The sequence below is a fragment of the Kogia breviceps genome, chromosome 18 (assembly GCF_026419965.1).
Source record: "Kogia breviceps isolate mKogBre1 chromosome 18, mKogBre1 haplotype 1, whole genome shotgun sequence".
NCBI classification, from domain to species: domain Eukaryota; kingdom Metazoa; phylum Chordata; class Mammalia; order Artiodactyla; family Physeteridae; genus Kogia; species Kogia breviceps.
In genome coordinates, this window is record NC_081327.1 from 35,235,922 (window position 1) to 35,258,382 (window position 22,461).

The 22,461-nt window shown below is 42.3% G+C and overlaps 1 protein-coding gene across 2 annotated transcripts in view; it reads right to left on the reverse strand.

The window, feature by feature from the left end:
- CDH8 (cadherin 8) overlaps nt 1-18,422 on the reverse strand; it is a 374,358-nt gene extending 355,936 nt beyond the window's left edge. For both annotated transcript variants that reach the window (XM_059044956.2, XM_059044955.2), the window contains exons 1-2: nt 17,963-18,422; nt 3,102-3,552 (exon numbers count right to left, since the gene is read on the reverse strand). In XM_059044956.2, the coding sequence (XP_058900939.1) occupies nt 3,102-3,353 (252 nt within the window). In that variant the 5' untranslated portion in view covers nt 3,354-3,552; nt 17,963-18,422. The remainder of the gene's footprint in view (nt 1-3,101; nt 3,553-17,962) is intronic.
- Nucleotides 18,423-22,461: the final 4,039 nt, after the last annotated feature.

Genomic DNA, 22,461 nt, shown 5'->3' on the forward strand with positions numbered 1-22,461 from the left:
GGGCACCGTGCATAAATTATTCTTATCTACTCGTATTCATCTTATTTGGATAACCCTTGAAGAGCTTTAGTTACTTTCCCAGGGTAAACATCCAGGAAGTGGCAAAGCCAATATTCAAACCTCTGCAGAGTCCATCTCTAAGGCTTAGTTGTCTCTGCATCTAGCTGCCTACCAATATAGTAAAAACAGACAACGAAGGATGTAAGAGTATATGGGAAGCTCTGAAGAGCCAATCACTTAAAAACTGGCTCTGCCCTTGAGCTGGAACTCAGTCTGCCAGGCCCGAGTGACTCGCAGGAGAGGAGGGCCTTTTAAAGAGCAAGTATGCTCACAAGTAACTAATGCCTCTCGGCCAGTTCCTGGGGAGAAGCTCAGCAATGAAGTGGTTTAGAGTCAGATGCGGAAGAGTGTGCACAGAGATAAAACATTGTGCAGCACCCGTGGGCACCCTGATACGGGCCCTCCCCACACTCAGCCTGGCTCAGCAGCAGCAGCAGCAGCCACCCGAAATGCATTTGGGGCTTTGCTACAACTCAAGATCCTCAAAGGCCAAGCTGTAATAATTCAGGAGCAATTTTCTTTAAGGAGAAATATATATGATTGGAAATGTTGGCAGAAAAAGTTCTTCAGAAATAAGTTTAACTCAGATTTAGCAATCGTTTGGGGACTGGCCATGTGAAGCACAGCCATCAAGGATCAGAACCACTTTGGCTGTTTCAAAATCCTAGGGTTCGCTAGCAACATTTCTGTCGTTCAAAGAAGCATGGATTTCTCAAGTATTACTAAGTCAAAAAAGGATAGTAAAGGCCACCTTGTTTGCCTCTCTCTCTGTTGCTCCATTTAAAGACCGGAGGCAAAATTAGTCATTAGAGCCTGAGTCTAAAACAGACCCCAATTTAATTACTTTTTATATTCAGATAAAAATGGAAAGTTCTTCTGGGGATAGCATGTTTGTTTATATTACACAAGATACCATCAGTGTGATAGACCTCCGTAGAGTTCACTAATAGAAACAGGGAGAAAATATCCATCAATTATATATGTGTGCATGTACCGTATACCCAGAATGTCATACGGTGTGAAAACGCCTTGCCTTAGGGCTGGCTAAAGAAGTTTTGAATATCCAGAATGTAGGAATTTAAGAACTCTGCATTTTATACTCAATAATTCTTAAGTGCAAATTATAGTTTAAATACATGGTAACTAGTCACTAAGATGTAATAGGATACAGTGGATAAAATTATGGCCTTGGGAATCCCCAACCTGATTCAGATCCAGATCATTTACTAGCTCTACGATCTTGGTTTACTTTATTAATCCACCTAAGTCTCAATTTTTGCACTTAGCCACAACAAAGAAAGATAATGTGGTCAAGAAGCCCCTATTCAAAACACGCTGGGTCAGATGTTTTGGAACTGAGAAGTTTTCACGTTTAGAAATGTATTATGGTAGATAAACTGTATAGTAAACAAAACCTTCAGCAGAGTCTGGGGCAGCACACTGTAATCAAACACATTAACATTTCTGCTGGGAAATAGATGAACAGTCACAGTAATGGGATGCACTACGACTATAAATAGCCTCCAGTCAGTTCTGCTACCTGAGTGTGTATCAAGCATATAAAACAATATTTTTGTGTATTTTGGACTTACAAAGAAAGGAATGTGGACCTGTTTTATACACATATTGTTTGTATACATGTACATATGCACACACATACACATACACATATAAAGAGCGAGGCAGAGGGGGCTGTTGCTAAAATCAAACAGGACTGTGCCTACAAAGTGCTGCTATGCTAGTGCTCAATACAAAACAGTATTGACCAGAACGTGAATCGCTTGAAGGCAGGGATCACTGTTTTGTTCACTGATAAACCCCCATATGCCTAAAAAGGTATTAGGCTCAATAAATATTCTTTGAATGATTCATGACACCACCTCATCCAGATTTCCCTTGTCCAAGTAGAACTACATGAAATGAAAAAGCATAATCCTTGGGGAGGCTCAATCTGCGTTGTAAGACAAGGAGGTAGAAGCAGGAATGGAATCAGAAGTTCCTAGCGAGACACAAAGTGTTAACGGAAGTCCTGAAGATCAATATTTAATTCTTTTTTTTAAATCACCGCATTTGGGAAATGCATAATACTGGCATGATTCACTTCTGAATCTGACTTATCAGGAAAATCAGTCCTTGGCGGGCTCGTAATTGGAATTCTACCTATGATGATGGTGAGTGTTAAAATTAACAGAAGCTTATGAGCGATTCTGAGGAATAAACATGTATAGTCTTCAATAACCCACAGTGAAACTTTGAAAAGCAGGCAGCCCTTATCTACACAAGGAACATTTGTCTAACCTGCCAACAGCAAGAAAACAAATGTAAATCCAGTCTGACACATATATGCACGTGCACGCGCGCGCACACACATACACCACACACGCACACCACTAAGCTAAAATTTTGATTCTATACATTTGATTCCACCTGACAATGAATGCAACAGTTTCCTATTGCAAAATTTACTGAGTTACAGTAAGTATTAAGCACCCACTCCGAGAACTTCCCTTGCCCCATCCTAGGTTAATAACTGAACCAACCAACCAACAAACAACAAAAAGAAACATACAAAGGAGAAAAGTCTACCTGCAGTTGGAGATACATGGCCTCAAACTAAAATGGAACAAAATACCATCTTAGGAATCCAGGTGGTAGAAATTCAAACTGAGAAAAATGCACACCTCTTCCAAGCGCTAAAAGTGACAGGAAAGGTTTGGCATGCAGATTTCTTGTGTGAAATGAGAACGAAAAAGCTTATTTGTGTACGCATTACACAAGTGTCATTAAAGCTATGCTACAATAGATGGGGAGGGTGTGAGAGATGGGGAGGAAGAGCTTTCCAGAGAAGAGCAGTTAGTTTACATTTAAATCTGTTACCATGGGATTATTCATATTCCTAAAGAAACCAAGAGGTAAACTAACTAACCATCTGGCCTAAAGTACTTACAGCTAAGTGTGGCAACAACTGTGACACGCCTAATGTTAAAGGTCTAGGGATCAGTAACAGATCCCGAAATTGGGACCTTAAAAATGAAGCTTACCCGGCCAACAAGGATCGGTTCAGGTCCAGAAAACTCTTCCAGGACGAACATTTGATTCCAAACCCAGCCTCTCTTGGAACGGTTCAAAATCCGCTGTTCTTCACTCAGTCTGTTTAGTTCCAAAGGGGATCCACTCATTAAAACTGGAGACTGATTCATCGGAGCCGTGTAAATGCAAGGGGGAAGAGTAATCCATAATATTATTAATGGAGTCCAGAGATCCAACAGCATTTCCGCTAGCCGTTCTGGCATGGTCCCCCCAGTTAAGCAAATCACCACGAAAATGAGACAATTATTTTGTTTGCCTCTGGTCTGCAGCCATCCAATTCATCATGCAGTGCCGAGCATTTACTCACAGCTCTGCCACGTGTTTACAGCACGGGAAACAGACATCATCTAAGCAGCTTTTCTAAGACCACGATCCATTGGCTTTCCTTCTCATTGAAATTTCCTGCAACAACAAGAAGGAAGAAAGATAAAGGTCCACTGCAACAGGTTTTAAAACAAAATCACTGGTTTTCAAAAGCATGTACATGAACAAATAGTAGGCATTTCCCAAACCCTTGAGTCAAGAAAGTGGACCTGAGGAATTAGAACAAGTAAGCTAACAGGTCTTTTCATATGGTGAGCTTTTATATAAATTTTCATATTAATTTTTGTATCTATGTAACTTATCAAAAACCGATTCAAATTCTCTTTTCCCTCCTTGCTTCTTTCCTTCCTCCCTCCCTTTCTTTCTTCCTTTCTTCTTTCTTGCCTCGCTTCCTTTTCTCTCTCCATTACTCCCAGTCTCTCTTTTCTTATAGTCGTTTTGGCTGTAATGCAAGTTTGGGTGTTGCCAAGACTTTCTTGTACTCTTGTAGAGACTGCAAGCCTCCTTCCTCCTTCCTTCCTTCCCACTTCCCTTCATTTCTTCCTCTCTTTCTTCCTTCCTCCCTCCCTCTCCCTTCTTTCCTTCCTTCCTTCTCTTCCCCTGCCCCCTCTCCACCCCCCCCCCAGTTTAAAAATAAGTTCTAGTTCACTTTAGGCTGAACTATGTGAATAAACTAGCCTTTAATGGGTACATTTTTTTAAAAAATTACAAATGAGAACAGGAAGGGAAATAACCCCAATTTTCACAGTCTTAGCTGCCACAACCCATCAGAAGGGATTGTCCAGTTCAGGGTGCAGAATGCAACTCTCTGCCAGGATGCTAATAAGGAGTGAATAAAATTAGAATGCTCCCGGAGAGAAATTCTGTAATGTCCAGCATGTATGTTATAATCAGGACAGTGTCAAGGCTTCCATTCCAAAGGTACAGTTGAACAGGAGATTTAAATTATGAAAAGCTCCTTTGGAAATGAAATATGGTAAAAATACAATTTTCAATTGAAGAGGCTTATAAAGGGACGGATAATTAAAAAAATCCCCATTACCTGAGGTGTCAAATACATTTTTTTGCTTACCTTCAGCATGGCAAAACGTGTTTCTTCCCTCTCAAAAAAATTATTTTAAAAGAAATAATGTTCACTGCATATCCCAGAGAGAAGCCTTGCTGAATTAGACTAAATGGGAGAATAATTCCTCAGGACACTATGGGGAACAGTTTGGATCAGGGAATTCATAATGGGGTAGGGAACCTTTCCTCTGCAGGTCCCTGGTTCCATTCTGGCTCAGAATGGGAAAGCAAGAACGTCATTATGTTGGCTGGGCTCGTGAGTGGTCTTAGTGAAGCTAGCTAAAAAGGGCAGACCCAGATTCTGCTGTAAAGACAGGAAGGATCTGATCTAACAAGATGGTCAGTGGAATTGTGCTGCTTGTCACTCTTTGCCTGGGCTCAGCTCAAACACTGGGACTCTCTCTGTACCTCAAAAGAGGCCCCACCCTGATAAGTGCATAGGGGAGTCACTGCAAGCAGCGGTTGTTCTGGAAACTAAAGGGAAGAAAAGCTTTCCATAGGGAACCAACTCAGAGCAAACAGAGTCCGGAACAACGTCCCAACTTTCCCTAGAATTGCAGTACACGCAGGGAAATAAAAAGCAGATTTCACAGTAAGGCCTTCTCTCACCCCAGTGTGAGGGCAGAACTTTGCAGGCTTCAAGTTGTAAACAAAAGTTGAAAGGTCTTGATAAGAAATCGCGAAATATTAATATCGTTCTGAATTGCCAATCCACTTAAACAGCGTTAATAGTTAAATACTTAAACAGCATGTATAGCACAACCATCACATGCCATGCTCTCCCAGACATGGAGCAGGGACGGCGATACAGGACGGTCACGTTATTTGGCAGACTCTCTGTTTTACAGGCAGAAAAAGCTGGGCTTGAATCCCAGCTCACCCCACATGCTGTATCTGTAATAATGCGCAAACTACTTAAGTTCTCTGAGAATTCACATTTCTCTTCTGCAAAATGGCAGTAATAATAATTCCTACTTTCCAGGCAGTAGGGTGATTCACAAACAAGACTCCAGTGAAGGAGCCAGAACATGGGAAGCACCCAGTAAGCTGTGGTGCTTGTGGTTTTCCTGAGCCAGACCGGGAGGATGGTCCTGACACCAACCCTTTGGTTAAAAAAGTCAAATGAAGGAGCAAAGAGTTAAGCTGTGTGACCTCCTCAGGAAGGGTAGTCAAGGTACGAGAGTCACACAAAGTTAGTCAAAAACCTTCCTGAAGGTGGCATGTGGGAGGATGAGGGTGATGCTGGTGAGAGAAGGCCTGGACCATACTGGATAGGTGATAGTCATTCTAGTCACAGAGGCTCTGCCTAAACACTTCTCAGGGAAAAGAGACTTATTCTCTCCAAACACACCCTGCTCCATGCTGGGCCATATCTGAATGTTCAAAAGCCATGCAGACCATCCTCTAATGGCCTGAGTGCTACAGAGGCAGAACCATGAGATGGTTGTGAGAGTTTTCTCTAACACCAGCCAGCGTGGGGATTGAATTCCAGTCAAAGAACTACATTTACCAGTTGCATAATTGGGGGCCAATTAACAACAACAACAATTAGAATTATATCTACCTAGCTGGTTTATTTTGAAGATTAAAAAAGATAATCTTGGGGCTTCCCTGGTGGCGCAGTGGTTGAGAGTCCGCCTGCCGATGCAGGGGACGCGGGTTCATGCCCCGGTCCGGGAGGATCCCGCGTGCCGCGGAGCGGCTGGGCCCGTGAGCCATGGCCGCTGGGCCTGCGCGTCCGGAGCCTGTGCTCCGCGACGGGAGAGGCCACGGCAGTGAGACGCCAGCGTACCGCAAAAAAAAAAAAAAAAAAAAAAAAAAAGATTAAAAAAGATAATCTTGGTAAAGTAATTAAGAAAAGCTAGAATGGACAGTTATGGTTAAATTGTGCCAAATACCCTGCGAGTATTCTCTGGCATCTGCTCTGTTGTTAATGATTCTGGTATAAAAAAATTTAAACCCAATTTAAACTCCTAATAGACACTTCCTTGATGGAAGCCACCAAGTGGATGGAATGCCACGGAACCACTCAGGATGGAATGTGACACAATTGCTGCTCTACCTGAACTTGCCAGAATCAGGTAAAAAGTAACGATAGACGCTGAAACAATCTGATACAATAGCATAGCTTCACTAGTTAGAATGAAGGTATTAATAAAGGAATATATGCATAGCCCCCAATAGTATCCATTAACACAATAATATCTTACAGTTAGATAAAGCTTACTATGCCTTGTATTGTTTTGCTCAAAACCGAGGTGCAGAATAATTAAATGACTTGCCCAAAGAACACCTCCAGTAAAGAGCAAACCATTGTTTGAATCTAGGTAATCTAACTTCAAAATTCTTTCTTACCACAATCCCTTCTCTTATTACATAAATATTTGATAAGCATATACTGTGGGTCAGGCACTAAGGCTAGGAATGCAAGCAGATCAGAGTTCTTATGTTCAGGAAGCTAAGAGTCTAATAGGTAAAGACTAAGAAATGGATACTTTGAATATTTTATTAGTCTGAGAAGGGTTAGGGTAGTACAGAGTGACCGGTATGCCTTAAAGAAGGTTTCCTGCAGGAGGTGTCATCTAAATGTTGAGAAGGAATTACCCAATGGCAGGGGGAGAGCAGGTGTAAAAGGATATTTAAGTCAATCAATGGACAGGAAGGAAACCACCACTAATCCAGGATTTGTGAATGAATCAGTACCTAGGGTAGCTGTAAATCATTTCTTGTCACATCATCCAATCCATGGCCATCTTCTCCCTACCCACCAAATCATCCTAATCATGGTCTCCAGAGTACAAGTCAAATCAGTGCCCTCTTCTCTGCCAGTTCTTTGGAAGGGAAGAGCATGTTTGATTTCCAAAGCTTTGAGGAATAAAAATAAATGCCATCCCATGGAGAGGGTATGGGAGACAGCAAACTGAAGCACAATGAGACTGGCATTTTAAATGATGTTTAATTTTCACTTAACTAAATACTGTCAGGGCCTGAGGTCATCTCTCTGTTAAAAAGGAAGACCAGCAACAGTTAGAGGCAAGGGTGTGCAGTTAAATGTTTAGCATGTGGCTCTCTAAAAGAAAACAGAATCCCTGATTTTTGATTTCCATGATAGAAATACTTCCACCTGGACCAATTTCAAGTTTTCAATGTGACCACTAACCAGGGTCTGGCAGTTTGAGAAAATTTAACAATCAGCTCTGGTTAAGCCCAGAGTCACCTCCAGAACACCCCTAGGTGGGGTGCTCCTCAAACTTTAAAGTGCATACAAATCCTGGAAATCTTTCTGAAATGCAGATTCTGATGTAAATCTAGGGTGGGGTTTGCAACTCTGCATTTCTAATAATCTCATTTGTGATGCAGATGTTACTGATTAGAAGACCATGGTTTCAGAAGCTTGGAGTTCCAGAGAATAAAACCACCGCCTAACTCTGACCTTCTTCTTCTTAGGAAGACTTGAAAGATTCAAAGGTGTGGTGAGAAAGTCACTTCCTCCTTAGTGTCATTTAATGCCAAGCCCATGAGCAACTTACTAGCATGGTACACAGATACATCAGACTTCGGTAAACCCAGCACTGGAGTGTACGAATACACGGGATTTTGCATGACGTCATAACTTACAAACTTAACCCACTGCATATGGGACACTGGGAAAACTGCTCCAATAAGTGGAGTGTTCCCATGCATGCTATGGGGTGTTGAGACTTGGCCTTCACTTCAGCGAAGTCTTTTACTCAGAGAGAAATGCGATTCTACTGTGACAATTAGAACTGTACTATTTACATGCAGGCACCTCTGTCACGGGCAGAGGTAATTTATCCTCTTTGATGAGGACAGAATAGCTTTATAGGAATTCTTGAAATGCAACCGAATGTTATGTTACTGTTATCAGAATTAATAAACATTGTAAGAGTAGCTGTATACACAAACTGCTTAACTCTATGCAAAGAAGAAGAAATTGAGCGACATTTGTACAGCCTGGGTAAAAATCAATTTATTTTTAGATTTTCTAAACACAGTATGTACGTCTGGCCAAGCAATCCACTTGATTATAATGCTGCTGCATTGATTTATACCCCGAGAGCGAGATGAAGAGATTTTACAGTCTCTCTGGAATTCTTACAAATAAGTAGCTCTTTAGAATTCCCCCCGAAGATGTCTTGTCTTACGTAAGATACTCACAATCCAACTTTTCATTCACACTTACGTTTTAGAGATAGTTTTTTTTTTTTTTTTTGCAGTATGCGGGCCTCTCACTGTTGTGGCCTCTCCCATTGCGGAGCACAGGCTCCGGAAGCGCAGGGTCAGCGGCCACGGCTCACGGGCCCAGCCGCTCCGCGGCACGTGGGATCCTCCCAGACCGGGGCACGAACCCGTGTCCCCTGCATCGGCAGCCGGACTCTCAACCACTGCGCCATCAGGGAAGCCCTAGAGATAGTTTTAATTACATCCTGGTCTGAACCCACTGACCTCAACTTTTTTTTTAAGGTGAACTCAGTCAACTTTCAGATATGTTAAGTCATTATGCAAAAATTTATTACATAGATTTGGTAAACAACATGGACTGAAGTTCCCAATGATGAGCCACACTCTGAAGCCTAAAATAAAAGTGGGCTTTTACCAACACTTTAGAATTCAATCCTGCAGATTATTTTGGTTGACAGGAAATTATGCTTTTATTATCCACTAGGCTTAGTGGCCACAATATTTCATGGAAGCAAAAATGACACAAAAGACCAAAGAGTTTCTATTAAAAATGTTTCTGACCTTGAATTTACAGCCATTAGCAGGCTGCTTCAAAACAGGTAAATGCACACTGAATTCAAAGTGGTATTTCAGCAACATGGGGTATGTGGTTCAACCTGTGGCCCAGTGCAATTCACGCCAAGCCCTGGACGAGAGAGGAACAATACTTGCATGTGTCCAAATATAAATAATGCAAGAGAATCACCTTTCCTAAAGCCTTCAGAATTCCCTGACCAAATTCCGTTGGCAGGATAGAATTTGATTTTTTTTTCTTATTTACACACATACACACACATACATTTCTCTCTCCCCTCAACCACAGCACATCTGGACGTCTTTCTTTGGCATCAGATCATGCAACGTATCCAGCTGTCTCTCTATCCAAAAGCATATCATTTGCTTGTTTTGCCACTCAGAATAATACCTGCCAAATCCAGTCTTTGCTGTTATTGACACACTATTGTTTTTCTACAGGAAGCTTTAGTTTTCTCTAGTTCTATAATTACTGATTACCATGGCAAAAATAGATAGACAGATAGATAGATAAATAGCTAGGTACATGCCCTCTCCTCAACCTTCCCCAAGATGGAGTCAGAACTTTGTCCTTCACATAGAAGCTTTCCTGCTAAAGACATTTCAGAATGGGGTAACAAAGACAGGAAGGTCAAGTTCCCTTTTCTAGTGTTTATAGACTCAGAACTTTATTTAATAAACTTCCTTAGAATTATAAGGTTAGTTAAGATACTGATGCTGAATCTATCCTGTTGGATCTTCTTCAGGCAGAACTGTCTTGAAATCACCTCACAAAGATGAATCTCAGTTCCATACTTCCCTTGCCGATTAGACATAGTAGTGCCAGGAAGTTGTTTCTCAAGTGTAATCTAAATCCTTCCTTCTCCATTTAAAAGTCACATCCTTTGCTGTCTTTAAATCACCTGCTCAAAATTTAACAGTCAAAGACCTAATGAGTGAAAACAATTTGTGCTGGCCCTTCGCTGGAAGAGGTCATGGGGAGAAGTTGTGACCACTGGTTCACCCATGCACTGGACCCAGGCAATCAAAGGCTCCTTAGCCCTCCCAGTCCTCGGAATGCACGTCCCGCCCACTGTTCCTGCCCTAGGAGCCACTTCAAAGATGTAGCCTTGAGAGAGTCCTGCGTTACTGAGACCATCTGGACGGTATATGTGACTGAACCCCATGATCGCCTCTATATGAATAAACTTTAAGACTCTGGCGGGCAGGTGCAGAGATCTTGTGGTTGCCCAAGACAAGCCTCATGTGTAAGTTCTCTTGCTTATTGACACTGCCACCTACCAATCTGGAGTGGCCTGCCGCTTTCTTCAGTCTTTCCTGGTCCTGCAAGTACAACTTTGAATTTCACTGCCTGAAATTCCAAGATTTCAAACCAATGCCCCTTTAAATCAGAGTAACCACTAAGAATCCATCTTAGTCTTGAGAATCCTGTAATACAGTTGAACTGTGGGGACACAGTGGTCGACAACACTGACTCTGGAGTCAGACAGAAGTCCTCTGAATCGCAGTCCTATCGTTCCTAAGATAAGTGACCCGGGCGCATTTATCTCAATTGTGGCAGATGACGAAACTGACTTGAAGGATGGTGAAAAAAATTAAATGACAGAAGCCTTGTAAAAACTCTTTGTCAATGTAGCTATGAGAGTTACAATTTATTGAATGTTTCACCTGCTTAACAGAGAATCTTGACTGATTTTTTTAAAAACTATTTTATGTCAATTTCTTGCTGGATTACAACGATGGGGAAAATTCCAGTAATCTATGTAAACAGGTAATAAATAAAATAACTTTTCCCAATTCTTTTTTTTTTTTTTAAAGGCATGAACCAAGTGGGATATAAATAAAACGGCATTTTACAAATAGCTTTCCCTATCGACAGCTAACATAGGCTTAATGATTTCAAATAGTTTTATGAGGCCTCTGAAGGGCGGTATTTTTTTAAATTTTATTGAAGTATAGTTGACTTATAATGTTGTGTTAATTTCTGCAGTACAGCAAAGTGATTCAGTTATACCTATATATATTCTTTTTCATATTCTTTTCCTTTATGATTTATCACAGGATACTGAATATAGTTCCAATGCTATACAGTAGGACAAAAGGATGGTATTTTTAACCTACCCCCACCCCGGGGTCAACCATGTCTCTCTTTTCCACAGGAGACATGGCATTGTCCATCACCATTTCTCCTGAAAGGGCAAAACGTAAGCATTACGTATCTACACTGGAACTACTCACTTTCAATCAAATTGTAACCACTCATTGAAAAAGCCTTTTCTTCTACAAGAAAAATTCCATTTCATGTCATAATCATCTAGCACATTCTCATGAGAATGGTCTACGTGGGAAGTCCCTACTAATTCAAAGATGAGGACAAAGTGATATCTAAACATTTCTCAGACAGGAGTTCAGAGAAGAAAATCCTAATTAGAGGTTGGGTTCAGGTAGTATCTTCTTCCAAAAATATTTAACAAAATTTCTGTATGTATTTCAAGAAATTTTAGCACTACTGGTGATGTTTAAGAATTAGAAGTGCTTCTTTCTTGCTAAAGAAATGTGGAAATGGTTAAAATCAGATATATCACATAACCAGGGCTACAGAGTCTGTAATACTGAAACTGAAATGCAGCCAAGTATCCCAGACTAGTAAGTCAAGATTCTGCCAATTAGATTATACTCTGTAGTAACCACCCTTACAAGTGCAACTTACTGTCTGTCATTCTTTCATGTTTCAAAGACTTTATAGGTTAAAAACCACCCACTGGCACTGTTACCATGAACTCCATATGGACACAGATGATGGATGGGTAGACAGATAGCAAGCAATCATTTGACAAAAATAATATTGAGATATCACACTGAATGTATAGTTCCTGAAAATCAAATTGCTTATACAGATACTAAAATAAGTATACTATCTGCAGCTACTATATTTTAGTGAAATTCAAAGACATGTATACTTTACTACTCTAATCAAAATAGGTATGAATTAATTTTTTTCATATTTCTGAGCACCCCCATTTTAAAGATGGGAATACTTGGACACAGAAAAGTTTCTGTCAAGCTGAAAAAGCAGTGGACTAATAAAGAATAAAATGTGCCCTTGTAATTTTTACATTAAATTTTGGAGATGAGGTTGCATAGGTAAGAAAGAAAAACATTCCCTTATGATATTTATATCATTCCCCCATCTACTTATTTTATGTTACTTGTGTCACATCAGGAATCAAATAATTATATTTTACACATGAATTCATCTAGAAAGAAACAATGCATGGAAAATATGGTGCTTACTGCTAATAGACTACGAATATAGCATAACATTTTCACTTAATGATATACATAGAAAGAATTAAGAAGATTCCATTTAATATTCCTTTGGAACACATTCCACTTGCTTAAAATATCAGTAAACACATCCCGGAGCACCTTATCATGGAACCTATTTTTTTTTTCCTGTGTGTATTTGTGAGGGCCAGGTATCCTGCTGATTAAAATTAATATAGAGGAGTCTTGTAACACACTCGGACTTGCAATTCACATGAGGTTGATATGAACAAATACAATATATATTAAAGAGAGAAAGAAGAGAGAGAGGGAGGGAGCAAAAGAAGGAAAGAAGAAGTAAGCTCTTCCTCGGGTACTTTTTTATACATTCTCTGCAAGGGAAAGGTACAGACACTGAGTTATATATGCAACACTTCCATAATTAGAGCATTTTTCCCAATAAAATATAAGTTTGCATCACATAGAGTTTAACAGCATTCTTGATGCAAGTTTAGTCTTGGAGACATTCTCAATTTTACAAAGCTCAAGTTTAGTCTTGGAGACATTCTCAATTTTACAAAGCTGAATTAGGTCATTTTTATATGTCCATATCATATGGAAAAGCTGTGTTTAAGAATAAACTTGGGACAATTTATGAAATTTCTGTAGAGAAAATTGAGGTAGATTGTCACAATATTGGACTTTAGATATAATTGCATCCCTCCTTCCCCTTGACTGAGAATACACTAGAAAGGGAAAAAAAGGCATAGTGTTTGCTAGTCATTAATGCATTAAATCAATGTATACTGAGCATTAACTATGCTTTGCCCTCAACCAACCATCATTCTAGCATTTGCAATAGTCTTTGGCAAGGAGGATAGGGAAGGAAACTGAAGGTTCTAAATACAAGTGTTATGCTGTCCAAAGAGATATAGAAAATCACAGCTATATATTTCTACCTACTAATAAAACTATACAAAAAAGCAAGACTTCTAAAAGCAAGAAGGAGGATGATATCTGTGATAGGGAATAGCACATGACATTTAAACTCAGGAAATAAAAGCTTAGGACATGATAGAAAAAGGAAACTGTGTTGGCCCCGGTGCTTTGCCATGAAGAGGTGATGGAGATTTCGTTCACAGCAACATGTGGGAGAAGCAGCTAAATGGCATCCCCTTGAACTTACTTTTTTTCTGACCCTCTGAAGTTGCCAGGTTCAACTAATTTTCTCCTCCTGGTTACATCTGAAGCGGGTTCCAGGGGCAAGAACCAACAGTTCAGCAGAGATATATTGCACACATCACATCATCAACAACTTTCTATGGGAATGAAATGAGAGCTGACTAATAGCTCTTTTGTTAATTAAGCCCCACGACATCAGCTGATGGCCTTGAACCATCAAAATATTATTCTATTTCACAAATATACATTTATGAGATTCTGGAAAAAAATTTTACCATACCACAAACAGATGTATTTGCTTTAAAAGACTAGTCAATATACAAATCCAAGAAGCCAGGAGGGCAAATCAAATAATCTAAAGCTGATGAAATGGCAAAGGGAATATGATACAAATCTCCTACTTGAACCAATAAATGAGTTAGTTATCTAGGGATGTTTTCAGGTTTTCTAGAAGTAAGAGAGGTGTGTGTGTGTGTACAACACATAATATAGAGCAAAGAATCAGCTTTGGTTTAATTCTACACTCTGGAGGTGGTGTACAATACACCAAAGTTAGAAGCCTTTTCCTAAACTAAAAAGCAAAGTTAGTCCATTTCAGCTGTGAATGCCAAAAGTACTGAAAACAAAGAGAAAACTGCATTTTTTCCTGCTTCTGTGAATAACATTTTGTAAGAAATACAAAATTATCAACAGCACCATCGAGCAAAATATTTTCAAAAGAAAGTCTTGGGACCTTAGACTGCATCTATAATTTAAAGGCTATTCTGATTATGTTTGTTCCTTGATTTGTCAAATACAAAACTTCACTGATGGGGCAAGAAAGAATGGTTGGCAATACAAACTGAATGTCATTTTACCCATGAAAAGCTTCTGGTTGTGCATGGAAAATTTGCTCAGATTGGAATGTTAAGTCATAAGGTGTGCCACCTTGAGTAGAAAAATAACAAAGATTATTATTTTTTTCTTTAAAGCATTAGTTTACTTCTACTGATAAGGTTACTTCTGAACAGCTGATGAAGTGTGGGTTCTCACTTTTCTGTATGTGCTTGTTCCATTTCCCTCGCCAAAAAACAGTCAAAGGAACCTGGAAAGGAAAGCCCTGAGGTACAATTTCTTGAGTAGAATCATTATACCCTCCCTTTGGAGTTTTCTTGCTTTGTTCCAACAATCAGGTGCTCCCTGCTAACCAGGAGCATCAGACTTTAAATCTATACAGAGTTTACAAGGAAATGTTGCACCATGAGTATATTTATGTAACAGAGTTTACAAAATGCCTTCTCAAGTGGTCTATTACGTTCTGCTGAGCATGTTTCACAGGTTGCTTAGTTGTTTTTTTATTCATTTTTTTTTTTTACTTAGAGCATACTGCCATTGGCTACTTAAACTGTGTTTGGTGCTAAACTAAGGGACTGCTTTAGATGAATACTGTCTTGACCAGAGTTCTGCATGATGTCCAAATAAAGTTAGTTTTCAGGTTAAAGACTTCCTTCCCTTTCGAGTTGATATGCGTAGAGCAGGCAAATGGAGCTGCTTATTCCAGTCAGGGCTGCTATAAAATTGTTCTTCAGCTAAATTCATAACACCTTCAACAGCTCAAGAAATGTATCCTGGACACCAAAAATGCAGCCAAAATATATTAAGAATCTTGGGTAGAGAGATCTACCCATTTGGGATCTTGAGAGTTTTAAGAGATATAGATTATAAGGCACAAGAACTGACTTTTAAATAGTAATAATAACTGGAAATATAAGATCTAGGTTGAAGGGGAGAATGATTAAAAAGTTTGCAGGACAACATTGCAGCACAAATTTCTGTGTCTCTGAAATATCTGGCTTATCTGTGATGGTCACAGGATGCCTTAATGCCCATTTGGGTGGCTGGGGAACAGAATGAGGAAGGTGAACTGCTGCTGAACAGCCCTGAATGAAGCAATCCCCTGAGTTGCTGGGAAGGCTCTTCTCTGTTTTCAGAACAGATTTTCTCAACTCCAAGCCCTCTTCAGAGTCCAGGAAAAAAAATATACCAAAGGTGATTTAAAATCCTGCGACTGCTCCAGCATGAAATGACTATGTGATGGGGAGCTTCAAATCTGCTAAAGCAGAATTACAGAACGTTATTAGTAGTATTATTATTTAAAAAGAGGGATAGCCCTAGAATTTCTTTCAGCCACAGAGCTCAGGGAAGTGGAAAAACATGTCGGGACATGATGATTATGGAGAACTCCCTTTGCGGAATTAAAAAAAAAAATGTAACCCTCAGAGAACATCCTCTAAAGGTATCAGACCTGTCGGTAAAAGAATCTCTCTTTCTCTCTTACACACATACACACGCACACCCTAGATAAAACCCCTGCAAAACTGGACACAGCTGATGAAAAGCAAAAGCCAGGCAGAAAATTCAGTTGTGTTTGCCATGAACGACAGGGCTCATTTTGCATGCAGCGAGGTACAGCGGCCAGGTTGAATGGATGGAAAATCCCACTCTCAAATCTTACATAAATATCTCTTTCCCACACACAGTTTTCCAGTTGAAAAGCTCCTATAATGAAGCCAGAGGTGACAGCCAAGGGAGGGTTGTTAACCATTGAGATGGCTGTCAGGATTGCTGTAAAGAGGGCAGGCGCTTTCTAAGGGCCCCAACCGTCCCCAATCCCTCCGATCTGCTTCGCTGTGGTACCGATTCGAGAGGGCAGCGCTCCTACGCCTTCTCCAGCGACCCCGTTCCCATTCCCGGCACACAAATACTGTGAAGCCTGTGAGAGAAAGGAGCCGGCTGATCGGATTAGCAGCTCCGGCGCGCTAAGGGATGGTCGGATCATGCCTCTTAAAGAGGAAACTCTTGTGGAATCTTCAGGAAAGGGTAGTAAAGTTGAAAAGACCGTTTCTCCCTTGCTTGAGTATAAGCTCTATCCTTTAATTGGAGCTGAAGTGAGCAGCTGCCAGCCTGATTTTCCATCACTGACTAATGTGCGTTTGCAACAATAAACAATTAATGTTGTTTGATATCTTACATTTAGCAACTTAAGCAAACAGCTGCCATTTCGCCTCGGGAAGGCAAACATCTAGTCCTGGACGTGCAGCCGGCTCTATGCCTGCGCGGAAGGGTCCACGATAACGAAACTTTGAGGTTTCTGACAGATTGGATGGGGGAAGGCTTTGGTCTTGGGGAGGGAAAAGACGCAGGAAATTATGGATACCTGTTGGCATCATCGTTGGCGGCGGCAGGTTTTCACCGGCTCCCTGGCTTCACTGGAGCCTGAGAGAACGGGGGCAAGTCCCTTATGAACCTGTTACGCGCTGGCAGAACCCAGGCAAGAGGTCCCGCGAGGGGCGCGGCCCGCCCCGCAAGGGTTCGCGGACGGGGAGGAGTGAGATGTCAGAAAGCGCAGCTCCGGGCTCTGCCGGCGCTGGGAGAGGGAGTCTGAGAGAGTCCCTGGCTCAGCTCAGGAGGCCTCTGTGCGCGCAGTCTCGCGGGCTCGGGGAGCACACTGCTTGGGGGTCCTGCCTGGATGCGGGGCAGCATCTCCGCGTCCGCAGAGCCGTGGGGCGGCTGGGAGCCCGGCAAGTTTGCAGCGGGCACCGCGCTCCCGGGCTGGAGGAGCCACTTGTGGGAAAGCCTCGCGCTGGGGCTCTCAAAGCTGAGTCGTGGCCCGCACGACCGCGGGGGTCGCCCTCCCTCTCCTCGGGGGTGGGGCGGTGCAGCAAATCAGCCAGAGGGCACCCCCGGATCCCCTTCCCCTCCTTTCTGCTCGGGCTCGCACCTGCCTCTCATCCGGCGGCGGGTGCTTCCCATTCACCGCACGGACCCCGTAGTGAAGGCGCCAGGCTGCAGCAGCGTCTGCCTGTGTCGCGAGGCGGCGAAATCGCCAGGCGACAGCGAGGGAACCCGGCAGGAAAACTGGAGGGGCACAGCCCGCTTGCTACTACTCCCCAGGATCTACTACTCCCCAGGATCTACTGTCAGAGCAGGTTGCAAAAATTCGTCTAGCTTTTAAAACCCTGAGGTGATCCCTGTTCATCTGTTCATACCAGGAAAGAAGACACAGCTCAGCCCCGCAACCGGGCGGCGAACCCGCATCCACCAACCGAGAGAAAGGAAGCGCGCAAGGTGTCGGAAGGGGCATGGGGATTCCTAAAAGATCCCTTCTGGGTCCTCGGGGCGTGGATTACAACGAGGGGGCGTGGGGGGGACCACTTACTCTTGCAGGGCTCCACGCCGGCGAATTTCAAGCCTCCTGGTTCACAAATGGCTGGAGGGGCTCGAGGTCGGCTCCCGAGGGCGGTAAACACCGAGCGGTCCCCGCGCGCTGGGCAGGAGCCTCCGGATCGCGTTCATGCCTCCTGGAGCTTCGGGGCTTGGTGCGGAGACGCCGGGCGGGCGCGCCGGGCCCTGAGTGTCCGCAGCCCAAAGTGCGGCTTCGCTGGGTGGACGCTACTGTCCGTGCACAAACCGGCGACAGGGATGAGCTTCGAGGAAGCAGGGAGATTCCAAATAGATTCACGAATTCTGGGCTGAGCGCTCCGGCGTGCGAGCCCGCCTGCCTGCCAAATGTAACTGTGAAGTGATGTGGAAAAGTGAGTCTGGTGCCTCCCCTGACGGATCTCATTGGGCAGAGCGAAGAGGCAGGTCTACCACTTGGAAATTCAAGTAAGCGGGCCCCCTCCCCGCCCGCGCCCGGCATCCCGCCCCCCACCCCCCCACCCCACCCCGGCGCTCTGGCGCGCTCGCTCCTTCGTTCTCCCCCGCTACCAAGTGGGCGCACAACTTTTCGCTCCTCGCTCTGGAGCACGCCCTGCGCGTCTCCGCCCCGGAGTGACTCCGGGAAGATGCGCCCTTCCGTGTCCTGCGAGCAGCCTGCGGAGGGCCAGGCTCCAGGATAAGAGGGCTGGCAGATGATAAAAGGATGCGGAGGAGGTACCCGCGAGCTTTCTCTCTGAGTCTTCCCTGAGCTCTGAGGCTAGCGAGATCTTGAAAAGAATCCCTGTGATCCAGGGCTGCTTTTCTTGGGAGGAAGAGGACGCGACAGGGCAAAGGGGTGCGCGTGGGCAGCTTACCTTCCCTTTATGCCAAGAACCACGAGGGGACCGAGTAGAGTGTTTGTAAGGCCGCTGCCTACTACTCAGACGCTGTGGTTTTAGAGGCCGTGCGCCGTGGTCCTGCGGGTGGTGCGCATTCCTCATATCCCCAGGCTTCTGCTGCTTTAGGGCGATGGGATGAGGGAGTGCAGAGGGGCAGCCACGAGGGGTGCGTAGTAAGTCCGTGTGAAAAAAGCAGAACTTGCTTGGGAAATGGAGGGACTACTAGGTCTTCTCAATGTGCCCTTGCCTCCAAATCTCCTCTCAGGCACCATGCTTGCAGCTCCTCTGCCTCCACCACGAGATGCCCTTTCAAGTCCTCTAATAGACTCCACTCAAACCTTGAGAATTGGCCACCCTGGGGTAGAGACAGTGCAAGAAGAGGAATCAGGAATCAGGAGGTCCAGAAGTCTTTTCTTCTCATCAATGGGGCAAACACCTAGAAATATGCGGCCACTATGATCATCTTTTAATAAAATTCGTGAAAAATACGATGAGCCAATCTTTTGTTTGCTTGTTTGTTTGTTTAACTTCCCGCCACAGGACACTTAGTCCATTCTCTGTGCACAAAAGCTGAACTCCCGAGGAAGGGTTTTACTACCTGGGGACAGAGCTGGAACAGAAAAAGAAAAGGGTATGGAGAACCAGACACAAGGTCTGTAACGCTTATGCTGTCTTGTCGGACTCAATGAGAGTGAAGAGAATGAGAAAACAGACACAACATGCTTATAATATTTATGCAAAGTTGACTATTTTGTGTCTGCTGCATCTACCATCCATTGGTGAAATATTGAAAACAATATTGACTACAGGTCTAATATCTGTCAGTTTCACATTCTAGCTGATGTGGGCAAGAAACTTAGTGAATTATTTCAGAGAGAGAGGGTGAAGAGAACCAGAAGGTATTTTCCCACAAGGCAGTCACTTGGTAACTGTTCCCCAGCTCAGATTTTGTCTGCTTACAGGGTACTCAGGAACTGGCTAATTCTGACTTGGAAAAAGGAACAGCAGTCACGCCTCAATCAAATTGTAACTGCCGTGGGACCAGGCAGTCCCAAGTGAACCAAGTGAAATAGATCACATCTTGCGCTATGCTTAATTTTCAGACATTCATTTTCACTTGGAACAAAGGCTCCAAACCTTTCCTTGGGGCACCTTCTTACATCTATGAGAACTAAAGAAAAGTTTAGGTGTTACTGAAGACTGGGAATTGTTACAAGTAACAAACTCACCTCAAAAGAAAGCTAGAGTGGTAGAGCTAGACACTATCCTCAAATCTCATTGTCCTAAAGGAAAAACAAAACTATTTTGATGACAAAGTGAAGAGAGTCAGAATCCAATGGCTTGAGTTACCTTGGGTTAGAATGGGTTTGTTTTGACTCACCTTACCCACATTTATTCTCTGAGCAGTTACATACACTGTCCTAGCTGAACTTTGGCCATCTAGAATTCAAGGTAGCCCTCTCTCTCTACATTGTTAATCTCTGCTCAAAGCACTGCAGTAGGAATTTCCTGCTAATTTTCTCCTAATTCTTGGGAGAGGCCTGGATCATTAAGCAGTATGAAAGAGGATTAGGATAATGTTAAAAAGAGCTATAAGGATATTTCTAAAATAATCAGGGATGCTGAAAGACAAGGCGTTTGCCTCTTTAACAATTCTACCCCCTCTTAATAGGATGCAGTGTAACGTCACAATGGTGAGAGCCTAACTCCTTAAGATAGTTTTCCTTCAACATCCTCTCCAGGGTTATAGCCTTCCACTAGGAAGAGGACTGTTACACAGGCTTTTTAGGATGGCCGCTAAAATTGCATGTGTTGTGGAGTATTTCAGGGGAGGAAGGGTGAGGAGTTATCTGATAGGGCAGGAGTATAATCAGAGAGTGAGGGTTAGGGGTTGGTGAGAGGGAAGATTGCATTCAGAATAACCTTGGCTGATTGATGCTACAGTGAGATGAGGCCGCATGTCTCCAGCCTGCATTCTGATGACACGCAGACTATTTTGCAGAGGGGTCTCTGCAGTAGAATGAGATGGAGAGTGACTCCATGTAGTAAAAGACACTTTCCTTTTTCACTAGGAGTGGGACTTTTCTTCTAATTTTCATCAAGGAAGAGAGTAAACCAAGTGACTCGTTAGTTGAAGGGCGAGGAATCAGATGGCTTTTAGGAATCAGAGCCCTGGAAGCGGGAAGGAAAGCTAGGAAGACTCCAACTTCTACAGTTGGGGCAGGAAATGGCAGAATGGAACTTATCTATTACTCCCTGTGATACAATTCAAACTTTTCATCTTCTCCTTCTTCAGTACACAATAAAAAACTAAAATAAACTAACTTTAAAAAATGTGTTTACCATGGTATGGTTACTGAGAACTTTCAGATTTATTGGATTGCTTTTAATTTTTTTTTGCTTTGTTTTTTTTTTTTTGCCACACCATGCAGCATGAGGGATCTTAGTTCCCCTACGGGGGGGGGGGGGATTGAACCCAAGTCCCCTGCAGTTGAAGCGCAGAGTCTTAAGGCTGGACTGCCCAGGAAGTTCCTGCTTCTAAATTTAGATTAATATTTAGATTAATTAATTAATTCATTTACTCACGGAATACATCTTAAAGGTAAGGTTAAGGAGTGTGGATTCCATGAATGAAGGGATTTTACAATGTGATACCTGCCAAGGGTATTTCAATATAAGGTTTAAAATAAAAACTTGAAGAATGTGAATATGAAGAAGGCAAAAACATAGCACCAGTAAGTATGTAATATTTTCTAGGAATTCAGGAACCCTTTCTCACATTTCAGCTTATGGAATTCCAATGAAAAATCTGAAAAAGACTGTCTTTTTTTTTTTTTTTTTGGAGGGGGTGCATATTTTATTCTCAGTAATTTCCTGAGAAACACACTTTTTATATATTTAATATAAAATATGTAACAACTGTGTCATTAGGCAAAAAAAGGAAAAAAAAAAACTTTGAAATTTCAGTTTGACTTTCAATATTGGAGCCTAAGTCATAAGAATGGAAAGATTAGGAAAGCTGTTTTTAGAAATTTAAATGTTTAAATAAATTTAGAAAAGTGTGGGTTTTATTTTTTTTAAGTTTAAGGGTTTGTTTTAAACCAGCTTCTTTACCAAAATCATGAAAAGATGTGACGGTGCTCAAGTTAAGAGAATGTGAGCAATTATAGTGGTTCTCAAACTGTGATCTCTGAACCAAGTACTACCTCCCGGATCTTCAGGGAACTTGTTAGAAATGCAAAGTTTCCTGCCCTGCATCTGGGTGGGGCTCAGAAATCTGCCTTTTAACAAATACTCTGGGACATTCTGTGACTTGCTAAAGTTTGAGAAACACTGCCTTAGGCTATTCTTTTCTCAGGAGATCTATAAAAAGATGAGAAGAAAAAAAGTAAAGTATGGTATTATACGACTACTTATTGTTTTTGTCCTGGAATATTCTAAGACTGAATACTATCCTAAAAAAAACAAATAAAGTAAAATAAAGACAAAGAAAAGTGTACGCACACTAAATTTATCATGTGCTTATTACTTCACCAGCGTTTATTACAGGATTTGAGAAACTGACTTCTTTAGAAATGGTTATGGATTCTTGGGGTACAATCATCACTGGACTCTCTAC